The following is a 23,722-nucleotide window of genomic DNA, read 5'->3' as shown; positions in this document are numbered from 1 at the left end:
CAGTCTGTTTGTTTATAGGGTATGTTTGTCAAATCTCTTAGCTGCCCAGTACAACAATTGATCTCCGTGTTGCAATCAAAATCTAGACAGAAAAAGGTAACACTGGCATTGACATAAACTCTTAAAAAAATCATTAAAATCATAAGAAAAGATATTCATGGTCAAAACAGAGCAAAAAAGAGTTATGAAAAATATGTTTCTAACTAACTTTTTACATTCCGAAAGCTGATGCCAGTCTGCCTTTTTTCAGTTTTTATTTCAATGCCAGTGTGCTTGTTTCATGCCAATTTTTATTTCAAATGCCAACGGTCTCATACAGTCCCAGAAGCTGGACTGGAAAGTTAATTAAAAGATCACTCTGCAAGTTGACATTATGAAGAGTTAGAGGACAAATCTGCACGGAAATCTAGCAGAGACTTGCTTTAAATACTTACTTATGTCATGGCATCTGCGAGCCTTTATAGCACTTGATAGAGAAGCCTAAACTGTTTGGGTGGCCTATTAGGTTGAGGGACAGGTACAAAATATTTTTCCCACTTTGTGTTCATGTCCCTTTCTTACCAAATTCCCACCTCCTCTTCATCATGTGCAGCCGAAAAGATCTGAGTGGTGGTCAGATCTTTTTATTTCTTTCCAGTCCTGATTATGTTAAAAAGACACTGTCATTGACCAGTAACCATTTAAACACAATACATCCTGTGGTCCCTTCTAAAATCTCAAATGTGTTGGTTGTTCATGGCAAAAAAATTGCATTGTTTTGGTTTTCTGTTTAGTCTTTAGCTCCAAACATCACCTCATTTTCAAATCCTGAACCTCTACCTGAACACAACCAAAGCTTGTCATTATTACTGCCACCTTTCAGTACCTGAAGGTAAGGGATAAAAAAATCTTTTTTTAGATCCATAAATTATTCATAGGGAGTATTACAAATGCTAGATACACAGATTAGGCAGAAGCATGCAGTTTTCACTCTGGTTGAGCTGACATAATTCAGACCTCTAACAGTGTGTGTTTTTCTCTCTCATCCACCTGGCAGAGAACAGGAGCTGCACTGCCTCAGACCTGTGCCACTGGCTTTGATGCTTCACTTTCATGAAGAACTTCTGTACCTTCTCTTGCTGCAGTGAGTTGCATTTTTACCAGAAAAAAACATTTAAGTTGCGTTTTTTTAACATAGAACTTTGTTGTCTGCTTTCTTAGTAATAATTCAGGATAAGGCTAGGAAAAACAAGCGTAAGGAGACATGTAATTTGCTGATACGCTTTAAAGACATGTGCAATCAACCATTTGTCTGTACAAAAGCAGTTTATAGTGCAACCTAGAGCAAAGAAATAATAACATCAGGAGGAGAAAAAAATGCAGCAATAACAAAAATCAAGTATACCAGAAACAAAGGTATTACCCCAGTAGAAAGCTTGTTGTTAAGCATAAACCTTTTTTATTTTGTATTTTTTTGGGTTAAACCATATTAAAAATGGGAAAAAAAACAAAAAAACACCATCAGTGCATGAATGGAGATCATTTATATCACATGCAGGAAACAAGGAATCTCCCCAAATTGTCAAGTATGGACAGAATACTATGCTATGCTGATTAAGTTGAAAGATTGAGTTTGTTCTGAGGTTCAGATAATCATTTGATGCGGTTTGTGTAACACCTTTGTGTTGAGATGTCTGCTGTAGTGCTGAGCATCACTGCAGCAGCACCTGAACTATGCTTTAGAAGGAGGCATTGGTTGCCCTCTAGTGATGGTGACAGGTACTAGATGTGAAGCCTCAGTTGATATCCGAACAGCACCGAAAGCTCACTGTATAATTCAGTGGGTGCAGAGCTTTTGACAAAGGCTCTCAATCTGAGTAGACAGAGTTTTTCTGCATCCAGAACGATTATTTCACATGTACACGGCCACTCGTATTAAGTTAACATTCTACAGCCTACATGAACGGAATATAATCTCCCATAGCGCAATAGAATTGTGTCAAAATATGTGTGAAAAAAAATATTGACCCCTGAGCACATGTCAGCATTTATAGACCCCCTGTCTAACAGTCTGGTAGAGAGACATGTATTTATATAACAGCACATAGTTTTATGTAACCCCACATCCTATTCTACAAATCTAAGAACAAAAGCACATTTTACATTCAATTTGTCTCATTCACACTTGTGCTTCAGATGATGGAAGAAAAAAAAACATTTACTTCCATCCACACGATGTCTCTATTTTGCTACAAATAAAATGTATTGACATGGATGGGGAACTTCCATTGTGAATTTGTCTCAGCTCCAGTAAGAGTTTATAGTACCTATAGTGTCTTTTAAATCAGTAGCCAAACCTTCCATGTGCTCAGGTTTGTAAACATGATCAACAAGTCATTTGATGCATAAATGGATTCAGGCTGAGTTGTCCCTTTTCTTGCATGCTTCCCAACTTAAATCCACAGGAATGTGCTTTGCATCGTCAGCTTGCAGAATGACTGCCTGTGTCCAAGTCTGAGGCCTCTGCCTCATCTGCAGATCCAGTCAGGGATGGGTAAGGCCTCGGCTGGTCTAAGTTGACGTAAGTAACCTTCAGACTGATGTAGTGCTCTCCTTCCAGACAGAACAAGATGTGTTGTACATCTGTAACCAGGCTACTGAAGCTAGGTCTGCACTCAGGCTCCGGGTCCCAACATGTCAGCATGATGGAGTAGCTGTGGAATGAATAATGCGTAAATGAGTGAAACAGTAAGCACATGAGTGATTGTGTAAGACGGTGAGTGAACTATTGAATGATGGCCCTTGTGATTTTCAAAATAATACATTAAACTGAAATTAAACTCATATACTTTCACAGAGAATTGAGTCTCAAGCAGAAACTCAAAGAAGCAACTGTGTTATGCCATTGTGTCATGTGATAGGGTGCATGTATGAGCCTTACAGCGTATCAGGACAAAACTGTGGCTGGGGAAGCCGACGTCCCTTCAGCAAGTAGTGTGTGATGTCGTAGGGGTCTACATCTGGATATGGGCTAGCACCTCTGGTCAGCAGCTCCCACAGTAAGATGCCATATGACCACTGGGAAACAGATAATAAAGATAGATCAATATATTCTGGATACATTCATGATAGCTGTAACAAACATATTTCAGTAGGCTGGATATAGTACACTCACCACGTCAGACTTGGTGGTGAACTTTTGTGTTTGCAGACTTTCGATGGCCATCCACTTCACCGGCAGCTTTACCCGTTTGTGATCTTGAATGCTGTAGTACTCCTTGTCGTAGATGTCCCTCGCCATGCCGAAGTCAGCAACCTTTGCTGTGAAGGTTTCATCCAACCTGTGAAGAGATGCTAACATTATCTCCCAGCCAGTTCTTCTTCAGATAACACATCTCTAGTCTCAGGGTTCACTCAAGAGGAGCCAGGTGAACTCCAAATGATCAGTGTTGATGGGCAGTGATAGAGAAAAAAAGTATCAATCGTATTATGTTATTCTCTCTAAGGAAGCAAAAGTTCCAAAAATGTCAAACTATTCCTTAAATATGTAATGGCAAATGAACTGATTACACTTATCTAAGAAGTACCTTTCCCAAATATTTTTGTATTTTTTATTTGGTGGGATTATCGGAGCAAGCTTTTCTTAATATGTGAAAAAGGAGTGTTTAATCCTAATGTAGAAACATACTGGATGCAACAGTAATCAGGCATATTTATTGTCCTTTTTGGGTTTTCTAACTTTGTGAAACATTTCAGAACAATATCAACCAACACTGTATTTGTTGCTCAAGTTAAATCAATAAAGATATTCAAGAACTTAAATACACCTTTACAATACATAGACTTAACTTCAACTGCAAGGGGCACAAGAGGTAATGAAATGGCCCATCCTAAGGTGTGACAAAGCTTCTCCACTGACATGTCATGGGCCAGTAATCAGAGTATGATTCACACTCACATGCAGTTACGTGCAGCCAGGTCTCTGTGGACAAACTTTTTCTGGGCTAAATACTCCATCCCCTTGGCGACCTGAAGCCCAAAGCCAATCAGGTCTTTCACTGTTGGGTTCTGTGGAGGAAAAAGGAACTTAAACACACTTGGCTGATCCAAATATTCATTATTCCCACTAGTCCAGTACAGTTTCATTGCGTAATTTACCCTTTTCTCTGAGCGGATGAAATGACGCACATCCCCATGCTTCATGTACGGTAAAACCACCAGAGGGAGCCCTTCTTTAGGCAGCATTATGCCCAGCAGAGACAGTATGTTAGGGTGGTGGAATCCTTTCATGATTATGCCCTCTCTGAGGAACTGGTCCACCTCCCCCAAATCTGTGATCCCTGTTAATACAACACATACTGTTAGAGACCCTGAGCTCATTTCATGCTGATTTCAATTATAAAACAGATATTCACATACTGTTTAATGATTTGACAGCACAGTGGGTCTCTTGCTTGTTGCTGTCTATAAGGTATCCATGATAGACTGTCCCGAAGTGCCCTGCATATAAAGAAAATGTGGTTGTGATGTATATTTTTGTGCTAAAATATGCAAAATAAAGAACAATACAAACGTTTTAAAAGACGTTTACCTTTGCCAATAATCTGACTTTCCTCAATTCGGAGCATCTCCGCAGGGATCAGGACATCTTTGACCTCTTCAAGAAGATCAGAACTTAGGCTGATATTGTCCCGTGGCATTAAAGGAATGGACAGATGATCATAACTGGCAGCATACAATAAACCTTGGAAGGTCATTGCTCCTGAACCTGATGTTTGACTGGCCAGATCGACTGTAACACACAAGGGGAAACACACATAACATAACGTTAAAAAGCCATGCAGTGTTTTTTTTTTTTTTTTCTTAACAAACAGTCTATGCTAAGAAGACTTAAGTTGTTAAATTCATACATTCTTCACAAACAGGCACATCTGACAAGTTTATTTCTATGTGAAGAGAGAACTTGGTTGAATGTGACAGTAACATGAAATGTTTATTATTAATTAGGTGGAGACCATCTAATCTAAAACAATTATTCTAGTGTAAATAATTACAATCTATACAAATTTTAAATTTGAACCTTTATTGGTCAAGTGGTTCTACATCCCGTTATCCTTGACCTAGTGTTACATGCATAGGATGAATAAAAGGGAATGACATATAAACAATATGAACAACAAATGGTAGAACTGATTAACAGTTATATATTTATTAAAGAATTAATTTAAAATGTACCTCGCCTGTAGTCACCTGTTGGGGAGAAATCGGCGTTGCTGCCCATGCGGTTCCGTGACAGCATTGTTGATAAACGATTCTCTATGTTGGCTGAAAGGATACATATGATAAATGTATATTGACTGAACAATAAACAATGCAAATATATAGTAAAGTGAGTAATAATATGTGATAGTGCAGAATGAGCACACAATAGAAACACCTGTTTACAAATTATCGCAATCAAAAGTATTCTGAGTTAACAGAATGTATCAAGAAATAACTCTTTTCTCACCTCTCTTTTTCTTCCTCAGATGGATCATTACAACTAATGCAAGGCCAGCACCCACTACCAATGCAGCAAGGATGCCCAGCACAATGCCTGCAATCACAGTGTTGTTGTTGCTCTCATCGTTCACTACTGTACCCACGTCATAAATTTTTTCATTCACGGACACCTACAGTAGTGGAACAGATGATTTGCTTGTTAAATACATTTCATTTGAAAAGATTCATGTTAAGGTTGATGATTTAAATGCAATACTTTCTCACCCTGACAGGTAATCCCTCGCTGGGAATAATCAGGCCTTTAGGAATCCTGCAGGTCAGCTCATTTAACAGAACCTGGGCGTTACAGTTCACGCCCCCGATGGTCATTACGATCTTCATGCATGAGTTCACCGTATTCAGTTTGCTGTGCTGTTACATATGAGAAAAAGTTTACATTTTAAAAGATAAATGGCTATTGGTGTTCTGCATAGAGTAATACACTAAATAATAAATTTGTATTAATAATTGTGCCGTGCAACTATTGAGATTTTAAAACAATGCAGAAGAGTATGTACACATACATGCAGTGAAACTTCTGTCTCTCCTGGTTTTAGAAGTAACAGATTGTCATCATTTTCAAAGGGAATGACTTTGACATCGGGGTAGTAGTCAAACCGTCTCTTCCAGAGGTTACTTTTTCCATCCATGTGAATAAAAATCTCTCCTGTGTCAGACTTTTCCTCTGGCATTTCCTCAGGAAAAGCAGGGGCCGAGCACTCCATATGTGTGGCATTTGCTGTGCCAGTGCAGACCTAAAATGAAACAGTGTTTGAAAACACAACTACTGTCACAGTTTGGCATAATAAGCAAGCAACATTCAGCTACAGAATGAGTGTGACTGGATGAAATTCACAAACAGGTCTGCAAACTGTAGTTTATATGTTAATGTAAAAGCATTTTATTCTTTTGTATTTCTCTGTTGACCAGGTGTCAACTGAACTGAAATGAAAGCAGTTTTGAAGAATGTAGCGTGTCTATAAACTCTTACAAAAGAATACAATCAAAGAGTTAACCTACTTGTTGAAGAGACTGCAGGTACGAATTTTTGGAGGTGTACTGAATCACAGTTTTGTGTGCAGAGTCAAGATTCTGACCTTCTATCACCAGCTTGGATCCACTGTATTACAATGGAAGTGAGCATGTTAATAATAACATTGACTTGTTTTATGATGAGGCAATGGAGGATATTTTTTAAGAGAGATATCACTTAATTTGGAGTCCATTAATAAGACCAGAGTAGACTGGGGTCAGTGTCCTACCTTTGGATGCTGCAACCAGGTTGTACAGAGGTTATAGCTGGGTTTTTCTTGTAGAAGAACATCTTAGAGGTATTCACTTCAAATCTGTCAATGATGACTTTCACAGGTACTTTCCCAACACCTGTTGCAGCTGCTGTGTGGCACACGACTGAAGACACAGTCCCATTTCCATCAGAAGTACTGAAAAGAACAGAGATCCTAATTAAACCCTTAATTAACCAGAACACAGTGAAATGACTGTGTTGTAAACCATAGTCATGTGTTAGCAGAAGAAGCAGTATTCTGTGTTTCTCACCTCTGAATGTTGCACTTTTTGTCAGCAAAGAAGACTTCTCTCTGTATCCCAGAATTCAGATATCTGCCTGTCAGAGTAACTGATGTTCCTCCAAACACAGGTCCATAGTCAGGCCGGATTTCTGTTATGCTAGGCTCCTGATAAGACGGATGTGAAATATTTTATTCCTTAACACTGTTACATTACATTATACATATCATTTATGCAAATAAAGAATATATACAGAACTAATTTTACAACTGTTTCAATTACATTAAAGTTTCTCACCACGAAAGAGAAGCCAGGAATCTGAGCTGTGCCTTCTATTGAGTAGCGGCCCTCCACTTCCCCCTCGTGCACTTCCAGAGTGATGGTGAGGTTCTGGTTCGGTTTAGGTGTTTTCTGAATCTTGCATACTAGCCTGTATTAAGGACACAAGGAATGATGTGTCTATGAAGTCTGTAGATACAGATATTACAGTGAGCCAGCAGCCATACACAGGAGAAAGCAACATATTTAGTGTATGCCTCCTCTCAGACTTAGAACAGTCTTTGAATGCTTCTATGATACAAAGAAGCCTGAAAATGCTATATTTTTTTATTTAAAAAAAAAATACATTTTGTTAACCACTGTTGCTGTTATTCATTTCTCTCATGATGGGAAAAAGTGTCCACACACTGGATTAGTATTCCTAAAGCAACAACATCAACCAACATCATGCTCACATAATTATATGTACAATTCATGATAGGACTCGATACATAATCAAGATAAGATGTATCATCACTGCAGAGATAATTAGAAAAGTATCTCCATAATTTTTAATAATTTGTTGTAAGAAATATATTCCTGAAAGACAAGTACAGCATAACAAAATAAGACATAATATCATAGATAGATAGATAGATAGATAGATAGAAAACATTTTAACAAATTCAAAAACATTCTAAATATAAATATAATAAATAACTGATAAAAACAAAATTAATTAATTAATATCACTCCTCCCTATTCAACTTGTGGGCTAGTGGCTCTCAGTACGTCCAACAAAAATACTGAGAAAACAAAAACGTGTGGCATTGTGTGCATGTGTGCTACTCACACATCACTACTGCTCTTTTCAGGCAGGACAGTACACGGGGTCCCAGAGCCCACTGTGATGATGTGGGTTTTGCCGCTGATGATGGCAGGTCGCAGAGGAGACTGAAACTCCCAGCCGCACAGCGTCACTTCTGTCTCACCACCAGCGGGTGCCATTTTGGGGGAAAACTGCAGGGAGAAAAGGGTTATCATCCAGATTAGCAATCAGCATCTCAGTACAATCACTTTTTGACTCATGGTGTTTAAACTTCATGCACCTGATAATCAGTTACACCCAGCAGCATATCTATACCTCTGTTATGACCGGTGCGCAGGAGTCTTTGCTCCCCTGTGAAGCACAGTCACGCTGCCTCGAGCATTTTCCCGAACACCAACTACAGTTCATGAAGCGTGGAGCCCTCAAACACATGGAACACGTCATAAAATGTGCACATCCTGGTCCTGCAGAGGGCACCCTAAACATCTAGATCAGGGAGAGAGGAAGACGAGGGTGGAGTAAGCCAGATGTAAAAGAGGAAAAATAATCAAAAGATCAGAAAAATGTGGATTATGCTATTGCTCAACATTATGCACACAGTAACCATGGCTCTCTCATTGAAGTTCTGGAGAAAAGAATCTCTCCTACGGGTGATGACACAGTCAACCAACTGCTCTGCAGAGGCATGTTTAATTCACCTTTTGGCCTAAACGAAGAACTGAATTTATCATGTTTCTTCTAAATGATAACACTTGATGGATGCTGAATTTGTACTTTTTGTACCCTATCTTTGTAAATTTAAGATAAATTTGTGCTCTTTTTCCTACTGATGCAATGATAGCACATGGCACTTGGACATGGCAACTCCCACCCTCGGATCTATTATCAAATAGATCTAAAATCCTGTTCAACTTATTACCCAATCCCAACCTTAACACCATTTGTCCATTTTAACTCTGATGAAGACACAATAGTGGCAACACATTGGTCTGTTTGCATTATTAAAGGCTGCAAATCAATCAGTGTATTCCAGTCCCTAAAAGATAAGCAGTACCTGCAGTAGATGTTACAAAATGTACCTTATTTCCAGCTACGAAGAGAAGTGAATCTGCTGAGTACACAGCTGCTGTCCTGGACACTTCGGCCCCTTCCAGAGAGTAGTTGGCAAAAACAATAGGCCTGTACTGACTAAGAATCACCTAAAACAGACAAAACAAAGAAGTAATGTCACAACGATTTCCCTTTTTGGGAGTCTGCTGCTGCTGCTACGTTTCTTATGAGTAACGAACAAAAAAGCAGAGAAACTTCTTTATCTGGTATAATACATTAAAACTGCAGATGTGAACCCACCAGCACAACACATAATTAATCTACTATTTTATATTGCTACCTGCAGTATCCGTCCATCTGAGGTACCAAAGTGGCCCAGGGTGTGATTCCCAATAGTGGTGACCAGGACAGCAGTGAAAAGGACATCTCTCATCTGCCTGTTGAAGAGGTCCAGTCTGTGGAACGGCACTGACACCAGAGTGGGTCTGGCACTACATGTGTCATTACCTTCAGAGCTCTGTACAAGCATGAGAAACAGAACAAGGGTGTGTTTAGTCAGGAACAGGAATTCAAATACATAGATACAAATTTAAATCTAAAGTATCTCTATCTGCCAGCATCAGTCTCACACATGCACATGCTTGTATATTCTTGTGTGTGTGAGAGAGCAAGAGGGACAGAAAGAGGGAAAATATAATTCATCCATTTAGGGAGGAAGTGCTCTAGCCTTGCCTCAAGTCATGATAAAGCTGTTAGAGGAACAAGGTCATAAAACAGCAGTGACTCCAGCTCCATATGTTGACTTGGTGACTGTATCTCAAATACTGAAACTGAACTTTCCGTACTTCATAAAACAGTAAATAACGGATGTGTGTGGATGGTTGGCAGAGCATGGGTTTCTTTGGTTAATAAAAAGCGTAATTACTCAACAAAAGAGAAAAAAAAAGAGAGAGATAATATGTTAAACTTATAGTAAACATTCCACAGCAAAGCAATTTAGCTGACCTGCCCCAGCATGCCCCTGTTTGCTTCCCACTATTTGAATACTAATAATAATATATTCATGTTGTTTGATCTTTTCAGTCACTTTGTAATTCAGCATTTCAAGCTTGAATACACACAGTATCCAAGTTTTTTTTATCGTACACACCCAATTCTACAAATACTTAACTTGAACTCAGGGAGCATCTCATGTTTCATTTACTGAATGATTTAATGGGTGAATCATTCCTCCCTTACGCCTCATTTCTTCGATATTCTACCTATTTCCTACTAAGATAACATGCGGAAAATGCAGCAACAGTCCAACACTGTCCGTCCCTTTGAAATTCCACCTTTTTATCAGCAGGATTTATAACTGGTGTTAGTTGGCACACATTCCTGTCGGTGTACACATGGCTGTGAGAGCTCAAAGGACACAGTTTGAGCTCCATAAAAGGAAACAGACCACACCTTTATCATTTTGTGGAGCGCCGGGACCTAATGCTCTATTCAATGAAGGTGTCCTGAGATTGAGCTCTGATTGTTATTTAAGGATTTAACCAACCAAGTCATCTTTATCTTCTCATCCCTTTCACCTCTCGTAGCTTGTCAATTAAGGGGTCTAATCATTAAGGCTACCTTCAAACACAGTGACACTTTATAGTAAGGTACACATATTCACCATTAACTAGACGCTTATTAGCATGCATATTAGTAGAATATTGGCTCTTTATTAGTCAGCATAAATCAGTTATTAATGGCTTATATTGCATGACCATATTCTACAACTACTATGCCATTAACTAACTGAAACTCAACAGAGCAGAGAAACTGTGTGGGAATGCACAGGTCACACTACTGACTCATCCAGCCCCTCCCAGTTCCCTCAACTCGCACACACCTTCATCAGAGTTGCCACATGCATGCGATACTGCAGTAGTCAAGATTTACTTTAACTGCGGTGCTCCAATCTGAGTTTAATGATAAACTACATTGTTCCGATCACAGGTTAATTACACAATGTTTGTCTGGATAGGTCATTTCCTGTCTGGGTGTTAGGGTGAACTTTGCACTGTTACTCTGTTCTGATTGCAGTAGGGCATTAAAAAAAAGTTGTACTCACTTCATGTGGGCAGCTCTCGCATGGCTGGAAGTGACAGAGACCTCTAGACAGCTGCTCTGAACCTGACTTGCAGCAGGCCTCCACGCCTTCTTCAATTGCTTGATTTACTTTACTCAAAGGGAAGGCACACAGGGCGGAGTTTTTTTTAGGCTGACCATGCTCATTCACCTCTGCAAACACCCCGTACAGAATATCTTCTGTCTCGGCCACCCTCAGCTCGTCTGCTAAGTCCTTCCCTGCTCGCCCAAAGTGTGCTGCCTGTAGCCCATTATACACAATATTCCTCAAAAATTCTCTCCGTCTCCTCCTGCGCTTTGGGTCGTACCGGCACTCCAGCACCACCTCTCTGTACATCCACACCTCTGGAATTGATATCGGAAGTCGTCCCAGACGAGTTTGAAATGCGGACTTGGGTTTTGATGGATTTTCTCTCTGCAGGGACAGAAAGTAGACATGGTCCTTGGTCGAGAAGCTGTAGATGTAATCAATCTTGTAAGAGTCCCGTAAACTGGGGAGCACTGTCAAGCCATTCATGACCATATGAAAGCCATCTTCAGTTGCAAGTGGCCTCAGCACTGATATTGACCTTCTTGGATATCTCTGTGTCACTCTGTCATTGACAGAGGATGCCACAAAGAAGAGTGATGTAGCTGCGTGTTCAACAATGGTGACCTTGGTGCCAAGTGGGCTGGCCAGACAGTCTGGACAGTAGGTCGGAGAGTTTTGTTTTTTTTGGTATAAACACTGAGGTTTAGGCTGTTGTAAGCTAATGTCAATATAGTAACAGATTCCATGCTGAGTGCTCCCACAAATGTACAAGTAGGGAAAGAGAGATCCAGCAGGATCCAAAAGCAGAACCTCATTGTCTGTATCCACTGGGTCCCCAGGATCTGCTTCTATGTCACACACTTGACAGGTTTCACAGTCAGGACTGCCAACAGGTCCAGTTTTCACCTCCCATATTTTTTCCATAGCATCGTTGATAGCCTCTATCACATTCTGGCATGCAACATACACCTCTGGCTGTTCCGAATCCCAGTTCACTGCTATGTTCTGTATAGATTTGTCTGTTTTGAAGTGGGGGAGGGAGTATTTTACAGTGAAATCCACCAGAGTGGGTGGAGCAGAAGCACATGTGTGCTGTCCTGAGGCAGTTTGTGTTTGTATCCATATGCATGCTGTCAGCAACAAGGCCCAAGTGAACATCTCCAGGGTACAGTCCACTGTAATTGAGTGTTACCTATAAGACACGTTCCTCAAAGAGAACATTCTGGAGAAGGCTCCGGCAGGAGCTCTGTGCGAGAAGACAGAGAAGGAATGTTGAGATTTAACAGACAGAGAGCAGTAGCATTTGATTTTCACATTTAATAGCGATTCACTGCTTCTGAAGTGGAGGTAGAGACTGTAAACATTTAGCTTGTTTAAACTGAGAAATGTGGCATGAGGAACTGAGGAAAGAGGAAAAACTATCAGCTGCTGTTTTCCCTATGAGCCCTGTGATTAAGTAGCTGCTGCTTTTTAAATAAGGCAACTACAATTTGGACTTGATATGGAAAATTTGGCCTATAGATGAAATATTTGTGAGACCTACTGAGCCATAATGCTGATAACAAAGCAAGTGGAAAAGACTAAGTTGGTAGAGTCAAGGTAAAAATCTGCTGTGGGCAAGACATGACTTGCTGCAACATGTGGAGCAACTATAGAAATGTTCAGGCCGCTAGAGCCATACAGAGAATAAACATGGTTACTAAGCCTATTTTGTTTTTTCAAAAAACTAAAAATATCAGAATTAACGGGTAGGCCTACTCATATGTGCAAATAATTGAATAGTTATCGTGTAATGCCAATTTTAATACACCACTGGGCAATTGATAACTGTTTCAAAGTTTCAAAACAAGATGACATTAAAGTAAAGATTACAATAATTAGGATTATTATAATATATAATAACTGCTAAAGTTACATCCCGTGTGCAGGAAGTCGCAACTAGCGCAACAGCTGATGATGAGCTGGGGATTACAACAAAAGTGCGCTGGGCCATTCATTTACGTGGACCAATGGCAACTGACATCCTCCTAAAAATAAATAAATAAAATGATTATAATAATAATCTTACCTGGCTTGGAAAACGGGAGAGGTCGCTGTAAAACGTCCAACAGTCTAATATGTGAATTATTTTCTTGATTTCCTGTGTTAGTGAAGCTCAACTCACTCACCTGACAGCTACGGAGTCTCACAGAGAGTTGACACTGAAGTCTTTGAGCGACTGAAGTTGTATTTGAATCAATGCTGTCTATGGATGAAAACAGGATCTTACACCCACCTTCAAAATAATGGCGCGGCAGGAAAAGCCCTCAAGGTGAACCGTTGTCTATTTTATTTATGATTGCTGATATGATTTTATCCTATTTTAATCATTAATAGGCCTAATAGTAAGATACATACGTTTATCCTGAGAGGGAGAATTTACATGGACATGAAATAGTCTAGAGAAATTAAGAATTATTTAAGATAATCAAAACAACGAAATAAGAAATAATGGAAATGACATTCAAAAGCTTTAGATATCATAGACATTACAATACTCGATTTGTTAATGTTGTTAATTATGAAGAAGTAATGAGAGTTATAAGATTACAACTCTTATATTAAATATAATACTTGTAACATAACAATTAAACTCATAATTTTTTACAATAAGATGGATGAAAAATTATACAAAATGTAAACTTCCTTGAACTAGAGATGAACTGTGGTTAGTTTTAAATTTGTAGCCTGTAAAGATTTAAGATTTAAGATTTACTATTTTAATTAATTCAAATCGTCCCCATACTCGTTTATCCACTTACGTTGCAACATGTTCGAGAGACACAGATTTCAGATTTATTTTGAAAGTTGAAGAGCGGAAATGCTATGTCATCCTGAATCCTGAGTCCGATATTCCTCCAGCGGGTGCTGCTCTCTGTCAAGCCGCACCCGCAACAAGGAAGTATAAAATAGTTGCGAAATATGACTGCTTCATAAATATCCTCAACGTTTCCTTCGCAAGAGTGTCATATTACATCACCCACTGTAAATCTTTCCACCCAGGCGTTACTGTGGAAAACGATGTGGAAAAACTTTCTCAAAGTTTTAAAACAGTCTGTTCTATGCTTGTAGGATGTATGCCAAAAATGCATTGCTTTTAGATGAGGAATGAAGTTACTTTCGAGATAGAGACAACTCCAGCCAGGAAGCTATGAGAAGAATGTGTTCACTCTCCAGTCAGACCACCTCCTATAATGTGAGCAATGTGGCCTCTAACAGAGAGTAAAAGTACTACTGACATAAAGAAGAAATTATGGATATTGGCAATTAAACCATTATAAAATGAGCCGATTAACCATCCTACATGTCCAAATAGATATGTTATAGTTGACAAGAAGCATTATAAAACCAAAAGTTAAACATCTACCACTGAATCCAAAGTTCAGTAATCACAGACTGTTTGTAAACCAGAGGAAAATTTACTTTAGAGTCATTCTTCACACTTTCACTGATCCAAACCTCTAACTACAAAGATATATTAATAATACTCACTCTCACTGAGGGCTTAGATATGGAGAGCAAATCAAACAAACTGTCAAAAACAACAGTGTGAAGGTGATCACATCTGGTCCTTGAGTTTTTATCTGTTTTTGTGTAACTTACAAGGGTCAGGACAAACAAACATACAGGCAGTACACTATCTCTCCAGAGATATATTAATGTCTGGGATCAAATTCCCAGAGGAGTTTTTAAAATAAACTGCCATAAAATGCTTATTTCCCACAAGTTTTGTGAGTGGCAAAGCCTAAAAAACAAGTAAGTTGTTTTGTTGTTTTAAATATCATTGCATTATTGTTTATAGGTGTAGCTGTATAACTCTATCCCATTTTAATATAAAGAAAAAAACAGTGAATGACATACCTACAGTAGAACAAATGGTCATATATATATTATATGTTGTTTACATGGATGAATGTGAAACAGCAAAGCAGCAAAGATTAAGTTTTGTGTTTAAGGATGTTTTTAAATTTGTTAATTATTTAAGGTTACAGAGACAAAACAGTAATACTATCAATAAATCATTTCATTAACATAAGACACTGTGAAATGTTGATTGAAAATAATTACGATAAATGTTTACATATATTTTGTTTTATATTCAGTGGTTGTTAGCAATCAGTGAAATAATGTGACAGTGTGAATAAGTGTAAGCTGTGCTTCTCATTCTTGAAATACAACTTTGGCAACTTTAAAGCAATAAAAAGTTCATGTAATAAGTAATTAGCTCCAGTGACAATATGACCTAAGCTTGTTTTGAAAATACAAAATGCTGTCTGTTTTATAATGTAATGCAATAATTTTATCATACTGAATCTGATTCCAGGTTTCTTTTTATAGCTTGTTGTCTCAAAGTTGTTTGTTCCTCATTCACACACAACAATGAGCTTGCTGGTTTGTCATTTTACTGCCTCAACTTGATATGCAATGATGAATCATTTCTGGTCACTCCTAGGATGCAGTATTTTCTTCTGGAAGGGATTTTTTCACCAGACTGAGATTGTTGAAATGAATGACAAATGCATTAAGCAATATAAGGTGTCTCATTAAGTTCCATGGTGATAATAACACCATGGAAATTACACCCTCCAGACATTTTTTAAGACGTATAAAATACTAATAGTAATACTAAAATAGTAATACTAATACTAATTTGTCTCTGATATGTTTTTTTTCCACAACAATCTACCGTTAAATACTTAAAAATGTCCTAATAGTACATCTACTCCTCCATCTTCATTAAACAAAATCCACAATATATATTAGTCTAAATATTCTTCATTTCAAAATTCTAATTCTGGACACTCTGCTTTTATCTGTGCTTTTGTACGTTTTTGTCCGCATTTGCTCTGTGTTTATGTGATTCTATCTGTGCTTATGTGCTTTTGTATGTTTTCTTTTAATGTTTCTGATATGCCATCAACCTGCCAGAGACTGCAGATTAAACTAAATCTAGCACATTTACATAGTGTTGATTAATGTGCATTGTTTATTGTAAATAAACTTCAAACTTTAGTTCTTATAAATGACTTTCAAAGCTTAGGCTTTAACCCCCCCCCCCAGGCTTTACCTGAAAATAACAACAAATGTCTTTTCATTTAGACCTAGAGAGAGCTTTCACAACAAGTTAGACTCTCAAATCTTCCAGATCTACCTTCCGACCCACATTAAAACAGGCTTTGTATCATACTCTGACGTTATATTTGTGCCTCATTCCTGAGCGGGCAGAGGGCAAAAACAACCAATCACAGCACGTAGGCTAAAATTCTGCCCTTCTCCTATTGGTTGATTTTGTGGCACATTGTAATGGTGCCAGGTAGAGCAAGTGTGCAGGTAATGTTGAGTGCGCATAGAGTGGAAAGTTTAAGACAGTTTGTGTGCAATCTGCCAGCGCACCCACAAAGAGTCTGTGAGAGGGCATATGTAATATAGGTAAATTGGGTTATTACTGTATTTTAATAAATAAATATAACAGCAAGCATGCACGTTTTGAGTGTAATTTCTATTCAAAATATAATGCAAGTGCTTCTGTGCTTCAAATCTCCAGCTAGTCGTTTAGGAATGAGGCACATATATAACCATAAACTGGTGGTTACAGCTCAATAAACGGTCCTCAGTCGTCCTCTGGTGGCCAGGTCAGGAACTATTCCTTTGCACACAAACCTCGGAAAAAGAAATCTAATAAAACGAAAGTGAAATACTTTAAACTGTTACCTCATAATTTACCCCACCCGGTTTTCTTTCTGTTCCTAGCCTGGTCTGTTCGGTTGTTGTTGTTGGAAGGTGTCAGTCCAGCTGATCCTTCAGTTCAAACCACTGACAGCATCTATAAGTCCAAACTGCTCCTCTCGTATTCCTGTCAGCTGCAAGTGCAACATGTCAGAAATCGGTGAAATCGATGAAGGCTTCTACTCCAGGCAGTTGTAAGTAGGATACTCCACATACTGGTGAGGTATCTGTTCAACTTTAAAGACTGGTGGCCCTGACGCACTTGTTCTTTGACTTACACAGGTATGTTCTGGGTCATGATGCGATGCACCGAATGGGCACAGCCAGCGTCCTCATTGCAGGCATGCGTGGTCTTGGAATAGAAATAGCCAAGAATGTGATTTTGTCTGGAGTGAAGTCTGTCACCATCCAGGATGAAGGCCAGACAGTGTGGACCGACCTGTCCTCTCAGGTACCAACCGTGTTGATCTGTTAAAATAAAACACTTCTCTTTTAGTTGATAATGTGTCAGGTGTAATTAATAGACTATTGTTTCAGTAAAGAACTTCTTGTTACAATTTAACACTCTTTAATCTCAGATTTGGTATGATATAATGGCAGGTATTAATAATAATTGCCTAAATTTAAAATTTTGCTCATCACAAAGGTTAATATCTTTGGTTTTATAGGTGAAAAGCAGATAGGTATGAATGCAGTATGTTGGTTATTATAAATGGCCTATTTAAAGGAAGTCTTTACTGTAACTGTTAGTTGACTGTATGCTCCCCCCACACCCCTGCAGCAAACTATTACCATAAAAGGATAATAAACAGGAAACAAGAAAATCTATCACAACGACTTGTAATTCTGAGTAAAGATTCATTATAGACCCGATTCTAGAGGTCCCGATGAAGACCATATGATACAGTCAAATGCTCCAGAACAAACAAGTAGGTAGAAAGTGAACGTGGAAGTGTTTCTTAAACCTGTAATGTCATTGTCGCCACCAGTTTTTCCTGAAGGAAGCCCATCTTGGTCAGAATCGAGCCACATGTTCCATACAACAGCTGTCTGCCTTAAACCCACGTGTGCGAGTGTTTGCCCACACTGGGCCGCTGGATGACACCCTGCTTCTGCAATTCCAGGTACGTCACAGTCATACTTAATGGTGCTTAAAGACTTCATGTTGGTATGCATTAAGGTTGAGATGACAAAACCATATGTTTTTGCTTCTGTGTCTGTCTCTAATTTCTGTCTGATATGGTTTAACCACAAAAAAACGACATAATGGAAGGTGGTGGTCCTCACTGACTCCTCACTGGATGATCAGAAGCGTTTTGGTGAGCTCTGCCATTTGCATGGAATCAAGTTCATTGTAGCAGACACCAAAGGACTCTGTGGGTAAGTGGGCAAGACAAACTGTTAGAAATCTGAGTGGATTTACTTTATAAAGCATTGAAGAAAGAAGCGAAACCTTGTGGTTTATTTGCAGTCAATTGTTCTGTGACTTTGGGGAGGAGTTTGAGGTCTTGGACCGGGATGGAGAGGCGCCTGAATCAGCGACCATCCAAAGCATCTCTAAGGTAATAACCTTCCATGTGTTGCCATAATAAAATCCTCTCTAACACATCCATTTAAAACCTGCTCATCCTGCTGGGCGTTGTGTTGGGTAACATTCAACATTTAACCTGCACGTCTTTGGACTGTAAAAGGAAATGCACATAAGGAAGTACGTGCAAACTCCACACAGAAAGCCTCTCTGACTCGTCTAATTAAAACAAAATCAATTCTAAATCCAAAGGTTTTCTAAAACGTGTAGGAAATACGCTTACTTGAACATAATTAATAGAATATTTCTTTCAGATCTGAAGGTTGTCAAACTGACTTTATTTTAGGCGGATCCTGGAGTGGTGCTCTGTACAGATGAGCAGAGTCATAAATTTTCAGATGGCTGCAAAGTGTCCTTCTCTGAAGTCCAAGGCATGACGGAGCTCAACAGCATTGGCCCAGTGGAGATCAAATACCGTGGTTAGTGTTACTTTGCCTCGATTACTTTGTTCAGAGTTTCTTTACTCAGCTGTTGAAACACAGTGTGCTCATGAACCACACACTGGCCTTCCACATGCAAAATGTTCTACCTTTCCATCCCGGTAGAATTTAATAGTTGTCACCTCTGTCACCAGGCGAATACTCTTTCAGCATTGGTGACACTTCAGCCTTTTCTGAGTATAAACGGGGTGGAATAGTGACTGAGGTCAAACAACCACTAAGGCTACATTTTGTAAGTATCAACATTTTGTTTTAAGTTAGTTTCACTTTTGCTTTTGAAAAAAATCCCCCCTCTGTCAGTAAGGTGATTACAACACAAATTGCAGAAACCACTGAGTGAGGCTCTACTGGACACCAAGCTGCTGGTAATGAATGATTTTGGAAAAATATCAAGGCACAAGACCCTGCACTTGGCTTTCCAAGCCCTCCATAGCTTTGTGAAGAAAGAACAGCGACTCCCTGGTCTGTGGTCACAGGTCAGTGACAGCATATTCAAGTAATTTTACAAAACAAATGATATGATAAGTAAAAAATAGTAAAGTAAAACAAGTTAATCAGGCTTTTGTGGTGAAGTGTGATCATCAAAGCAATTTACAGGATTGTTTCCACTTGCTTCTTGACATTATTCATCCCATGCAGCCAGATGCAGATGCCCTGCTTGACATGGTGAGAGAGCTGAATACAGTCGCCAAGCTGAAACAGCTGGATGAAGCTGCTGTGCAAAAACTGTCCTACACAGCCCGGGGTGACTTGGCTCCTATGAATGCTTTCATTGGAGGCCTCGCAGCTCAAGAAGTTATTAAGGTGAAGTTGATGCCTGTACCATTATTTTCATCTCGATGGAGTGTAACACCGCTATTGTTACATTGCCTATATGAATTATACATAACTTAACACTTACTGCGTGGTAGTGGTGGTGTATATAGCTGACTTTGTTTTGTTCTGTGCACTCTATAATGTTCCTGCAGGCATGTAGTGGCAAATTCATGCCTCTTCAGCAGTGGCTTTATTTTGATGCATTTGAGTGCCTCCCTGAAGTAGAGGACCAACTGGCCGAGTGCTCCCGTCTTGAAGTATGTTAAGAGATTCCTCAATTCAAACAATTCAAATATATCAGTTAGTAACATTAAATCAGACTTCAGATTAAGGTAAATTGAATATTGTTGTCTTCTCTGACTGAAGGGCACAAGATACGATGGACAGATCGCTGTGTTTGGCTCAGCTTTCCAGAAGAAGCTTGAGAGGCAGAAGTATTTCCTGGTGAGGGCAGGTTTGGTATTTGTCCAGCAGGGGGCACACTATGCACTGGAATACACAGGCTCCATCTGTGTTTTCCTTTGATCTTGTCTGGTGTTAATGATGGCACATGCAGGAAACGGCTGTGATTCAGGTGGCATTTCCTGCCAGCGTTGACCTCTTGGTGTGCAGGGACTGTTCGACAGTGCCAAGCCCTTTCTCTGTTTCCTTTGAAAGTGTTATTTTTACTGTTGTTTACTGGCTGTATGTGTGTGTAAGAGAGACTGCATGTGTTTTTTTTATCACAGTAAAACCTCTTTTACCACAGCAAAGTATCAGGAAGTAAAACAAGTAACAATAGATTAATACTTTTATACTACATTGTAAAAGACAAAGTATCTTTTTTTTTATCAGTAAAACATAGCTTTAATTTGATGACATTCACTTGCATTACACAAGCTAATTTTGTCATTTTGTCTCTCGTCATTTTTCAAGGTTGGAGCTGGTGCTATTGGCTGTGAGCTTCTTAAAAACTTTGCTCTTATTGGGCTTGGTGCTGGAGAAGAAGGGCACATTACAGTAACAGATATGGACTTCATCGAAAAATCCAACTTGAACCGACAGTTCCTGTTCAGGTCTCAGGATATTGGGGTGAGAAACTGCACGACACCTCCTCTATGCGGTGAAGAATCTCATGTGCCATCATAGGTCACTGGTTCTTATTTGCCCTGGTTATGTGCAGGGCTTTACTTTAATGGGGCAGGCTGGGGGTAAAGGTATTGTGTGGTAGCTTGTTACAGATTACATATAGTTGGCATGTTCCATCATTTGTGTCTGTTTTGTTTTGCAGTTTACTTTAGAAGTATATCAAACAGTTGATCTCTAACGTCTGAGTAAACAACTACCAGTGTAACAGCTTATGTAATACATAGTTGAGTGCAGTTAGTGTGTATGCTGGCAAAAATCTTTAATTGCTCTGAGATTCTGGCAAGAAGTGTGTTGATGCTACTGTTATATAATAGAAGAGCAGATAAACACTCAGTGTAGTGTCTTGATAGTACAGTAAACATACAGTATGAATGATTGAAAATCAAGAATATTTTTGTTAGGTGTTAGATTTAGCTAATGTCTTGAAATGGTGTTAGAGACAAATCTTGATCAAGTATACAATAACATGTTATGCAATTATCCCTCCATCTTTCATTACCACTATTGTCTGTGTCTAATTTGACCTACATTGCTCACATACATTATCTCCCAGACACACCATCCATTTGCTCACTTGTCCATAAACAGAAACCAAAATCAGAAGTTGCAGCCAAAGCAGTGCAAGAGATGAACCCACAGATGAAAATCACCGCTCACCAGAATCGTCTGGACCCTGACAGTGAAGCAGTGTTTGATTACAACTTCTTCATGGGTCTTGATGGAGTGGCTGCAGCCCTTGATAATGTGGAAGCTAGTGAGGGCACTTACTTTGTCTAACAATTATTTTCTTAGGTTCTCATTACCACAGTGATTGTACCAGAGCATTTACAGTAATCGTTTGCCTATAGATGCTCATAAAAAGGCATTTTAATCCTTATTTTTGCTGCCCAGGGATCTATCTCGATCAACGCTGCATTCAACACCAGAAGCCGATGCTGGAGGGAGGAACTCAAGGAAGCAAGGGTCATACTTTGGTGGTGGTGCCTCACCTGACAGAGTCTTATGGGCAGCCCAAAACTAACGCCAATAATGCCATCCCACTGTGCACTCTGAAGAACTTCCCTCACCGCATTGAGCACACCCTGCAGGTACAATGTATTTCTAATTAAGTCTAATTAAGCTTTATACTAGAGTTACAGAGATTGATTTACTTAATTTTGCTTCAAAAAGTACACTGAATAACCAGAAACAGTTCAAAATTATTATTATTATTATTATATATATAATATGTTAATCCACCTCATTTGCACATATAGATGAGCAAAACATTAGAAACATTTTCTTATATAATTAAGTCTAATATAGTGTCTAGCCATGCTAGCAGTACTGCAATTACATAGTGAGTGCTTTGAGCTAAATGTGAAACTGAAACTAAAAGCCATTTTGGTGTTATTAGGATTTTAGCATGCTATATTTGCTAATTAGCATTTAACACTAACTCTAGCTGAGTGTGATGGAAATGTCATTAGTTTTGCTGGTATGTGGCCTATAAAGTATTCGCAATTTTTTTTTTAAAAAGATCAACTGTCTCATATACTACTATCAGGATATAGTAAAAGTTTCAAAAAGTTAATATTTATTAAAGTTACCTACTGCAGCTTTAAGGAGACACATTTTGTTGCTACCCACTAGTTGTCAAGACATTTTACTAACAAACAAAAGTGTCAACCTCATGGTGGCACTAGGAAAGGTCAGGAAATCACCACACTCATTAGGGATCATCTTCTGGGAACTATGAATGTCTGTACCCGGTTCATGTCAATCCATCTGATAGTTGTGTAGATATTACAATCTGGACCAAAGTGGTGAATCAACCAACAGACAAAAAGACATTGCTATGTTTATACAGCCTCCCCTGCTAGCTATTTTCTGGTCACTCAGTGTATTCTTTTGCAGTATCAAAAGTCATTATCTTAACCATTGTATATTTATACAGACATGTTTTAATTGACTTTTCTTCACACTAATTACACTCCATTCAGTGGGCCAGAGACCAGTTTGAAGGACAGTTTAAACAAACACCTGAAAATGTGAATCTCTTCCTGAGGTAAGATATGACACCACCCTCATGTCATTTACCTTTTACCAGAACAAGTGCTTCCTCCAACAAACGTGAGAAGTTCACTCTGCTCTGCTCACTTAATGACCACTACTTTCTCATTTTATAATGCTTGACTTCTCTCTTACAAAGCATTCCACCAAACCTACAAAAGCTAATGAAGTGATTCAAGCTCATTATTTTGTTTTAGAAACAGGAAAACATGTGGTTGGCTTTTAGCAGTAAACCCCTTGTAAAAAATTACTTAAACAGTCTGTCTTGCCATGGCTGTACTCTGCTATGTATCTTTAACAGCAGCTCTAAGACTAATGTCTCTCAACTAATTAGAGGCTTTCTGGTTTAGAAGCATCTACTGAATGGAAAAAGAGATTAGATGAATGCAGATAAAAGTACTATATCGTGTCAAAGGGACGGTACTGGTAATATTCATATTAATTTGAGAGGTAAGATTTGAATGAATGAATCTCTGAGTTTGTTTATTGTAACAAGAACCTCAAACAATATCGAGAGACTGAAAAACAGTAAGGTTTACCACAAAGCATTGACCTAATTATGATGTAGCAGCACGTCAGTGACAGATCTGAGCCTC

At 38.9% G+C, this 23,722-nt stretch overlaps 2 protein-coding genes across 4 annotated transcripts in view; one reads left to right on the top strand and one right to left on the bottom strand.

Annotated features, from left to right (window-relative positions):
* Window positions 1-1,415: 1,415 nt before the first annotated feature.
* On the bottom strand, window positions 1,416-13,564 carry LOC127371396 (macrophage-stimulating protein receptor). 3 transcript variants are annotated; one of them, XM_051414174.1, is made up of 21 exons: window positions 13,505-13,564; window positions 11,289-12,582; window positions 9,525-9,701; window positions 9,214-9,333; window positions 8,450-8,620; window positions 8,159-8,325; window positions 7,345-7,477; window positions 7,078-7,214; window positions 6,783-6,962; window positions 6,541-6,640; window positions 6,045-6,275; window positions 5,746-5,892; window positions 5,489-5,651; window positions 5,215-5,304; window positions 4,571-4,771; window positions 4,399-4,479; window positions 4,138-4,319; window positions 3,938-4,047; window positions 3,155-3,320; window positions 2,921-3,057; window positions 1,416-2,693 (listed from the first exon to the last, which is right to left on the bottom strand). In XM_051414174.1, the coding sequence occupies exons 2-21, from the start codon at window positions 12,492-12,494 to the stop codon at window positions 2,462-2,464; spliced, it is 4,131 nt and encodes a 1,376-aa protein (XP_051270134.1). In that variant the 5' UTR covers window positions 12,495-12,582; window positions 13,505-13,564; the 3' UTR covers window positions 1,416-2,461. The 3 variants fall into 3 exon arrangements, with proteins under 3 accessions (XP_051270134.1, XP_051270135.1, XP_051270133.1); XM_051414175.1 differs by having other exon boundaries at window positions 5,230-5,304; window positions 13,405-13,562; XM_051414173.1 differs by having other exon boundaries at window positions 13,405-13,561.
* Window positions 13,565-17,091: 3,527 nt separating this feature from the next.
* The window catches only part of uba7 (ubiquitin-like modifier activating enzyme 7), a 34,507-nt gene continuing 27,876 nt past the window's right edge, over window positions 17,092-23,722 (top strand). The window contains exons 1-15 of the mRNA XM_051414183.1: window positions 17,092-17,296; window positions 17,385-17,553; window positions 18,092-18,226; window positions 18,376-18,482; window positions 18,574-18,664; window positions 18,977-19,109; window positions 19,265-19,362; window positions 19,457-19,606; window positions 19,770-19,934; window positions 20,099-20,203; window positions 20,313-20,390; window positions 20,862-21,017; window positions 21,663-21,828; window positions 21,966-22,162; window positions 23,057-23,121. Coding sequence (XP_051270143.1) covers window positions 17,250-17,296; window positions 17,385-17,553; window positions 18,092-18,226; window positions 18,376-18,482; window positions 18,574-18,664; window positions 18,977-19,109; window positions 19,265-19,362; window positions 19,457-19,606; window positions 19,770-19,934; window positions 20,099-20,203; window positions 20,313-20,390; window positions 20,862-21,017; window positions 21,663-21,828; window positions 21,966-22,162; window positions 23,057-23,121 — 1,862 coding nt within the window. The 5' untranslated portion in view covers window positions 17,092-17,249. The remainder of the gene's footprint in view (window positions 17,297-17,384; window positions 17,554-18,091; window positions 18,227-18,375; window positions 18,483-18,573; window positions 18,665-18,976; window positions 19,110-19,264; window positions 19,363-19,456; window positions 19,607-19,769; window positions 19,935-20,098; window positions 20,204-20,312; window positions 20,391-20,861; window positions 21,018-21,662; window positions 21,829-21,965; window positions 22,163-23,056; window positions 23,122-23,722) is intronic.

Source organism: Dicentrarchus labrax, unplaced genomic scaffold, assembly GCF_905237075.1.
Source record: "Dicentrarchus labrax unplaced genomic scaffold, dlabrax2021, whole genome shotgun sequence".
NCBI classification, from domain to species: Eukaryota; Metazoa; Chordata; class Actinopteri; family Moronidae; genus Dicentrarchus; species Dicentrarchus labrax.
The sequence above is the reverse complement of the archived record's forward strand: the minus strand, read 5'-3'. Positions and strand labels throughout refer to the sequence as shown.

Coding starts and splice junctions, on each gene's coding strand:
- LOC127371396 (XM_051414174.1), bottom strand. CDS start 12,494: ATGTTCACTTGGGCCTTGTTGCTGACAGCATGCATATGGATACAAACA. Junction 9,334..9,524: donor CAGATGGACGGATACTGCAG/GTAGCAATATAA, acceptor TGTCTGTTTTAG/GTGATTCTTAGTCAGTACAG. Junction 5,652..5,745: donor GCGAGGGATTACCTGTCAGG/GTGAGAAAGTAT, acceptor CCACTACTGTAG/GTGTCCGTGAATGAAAAAAT.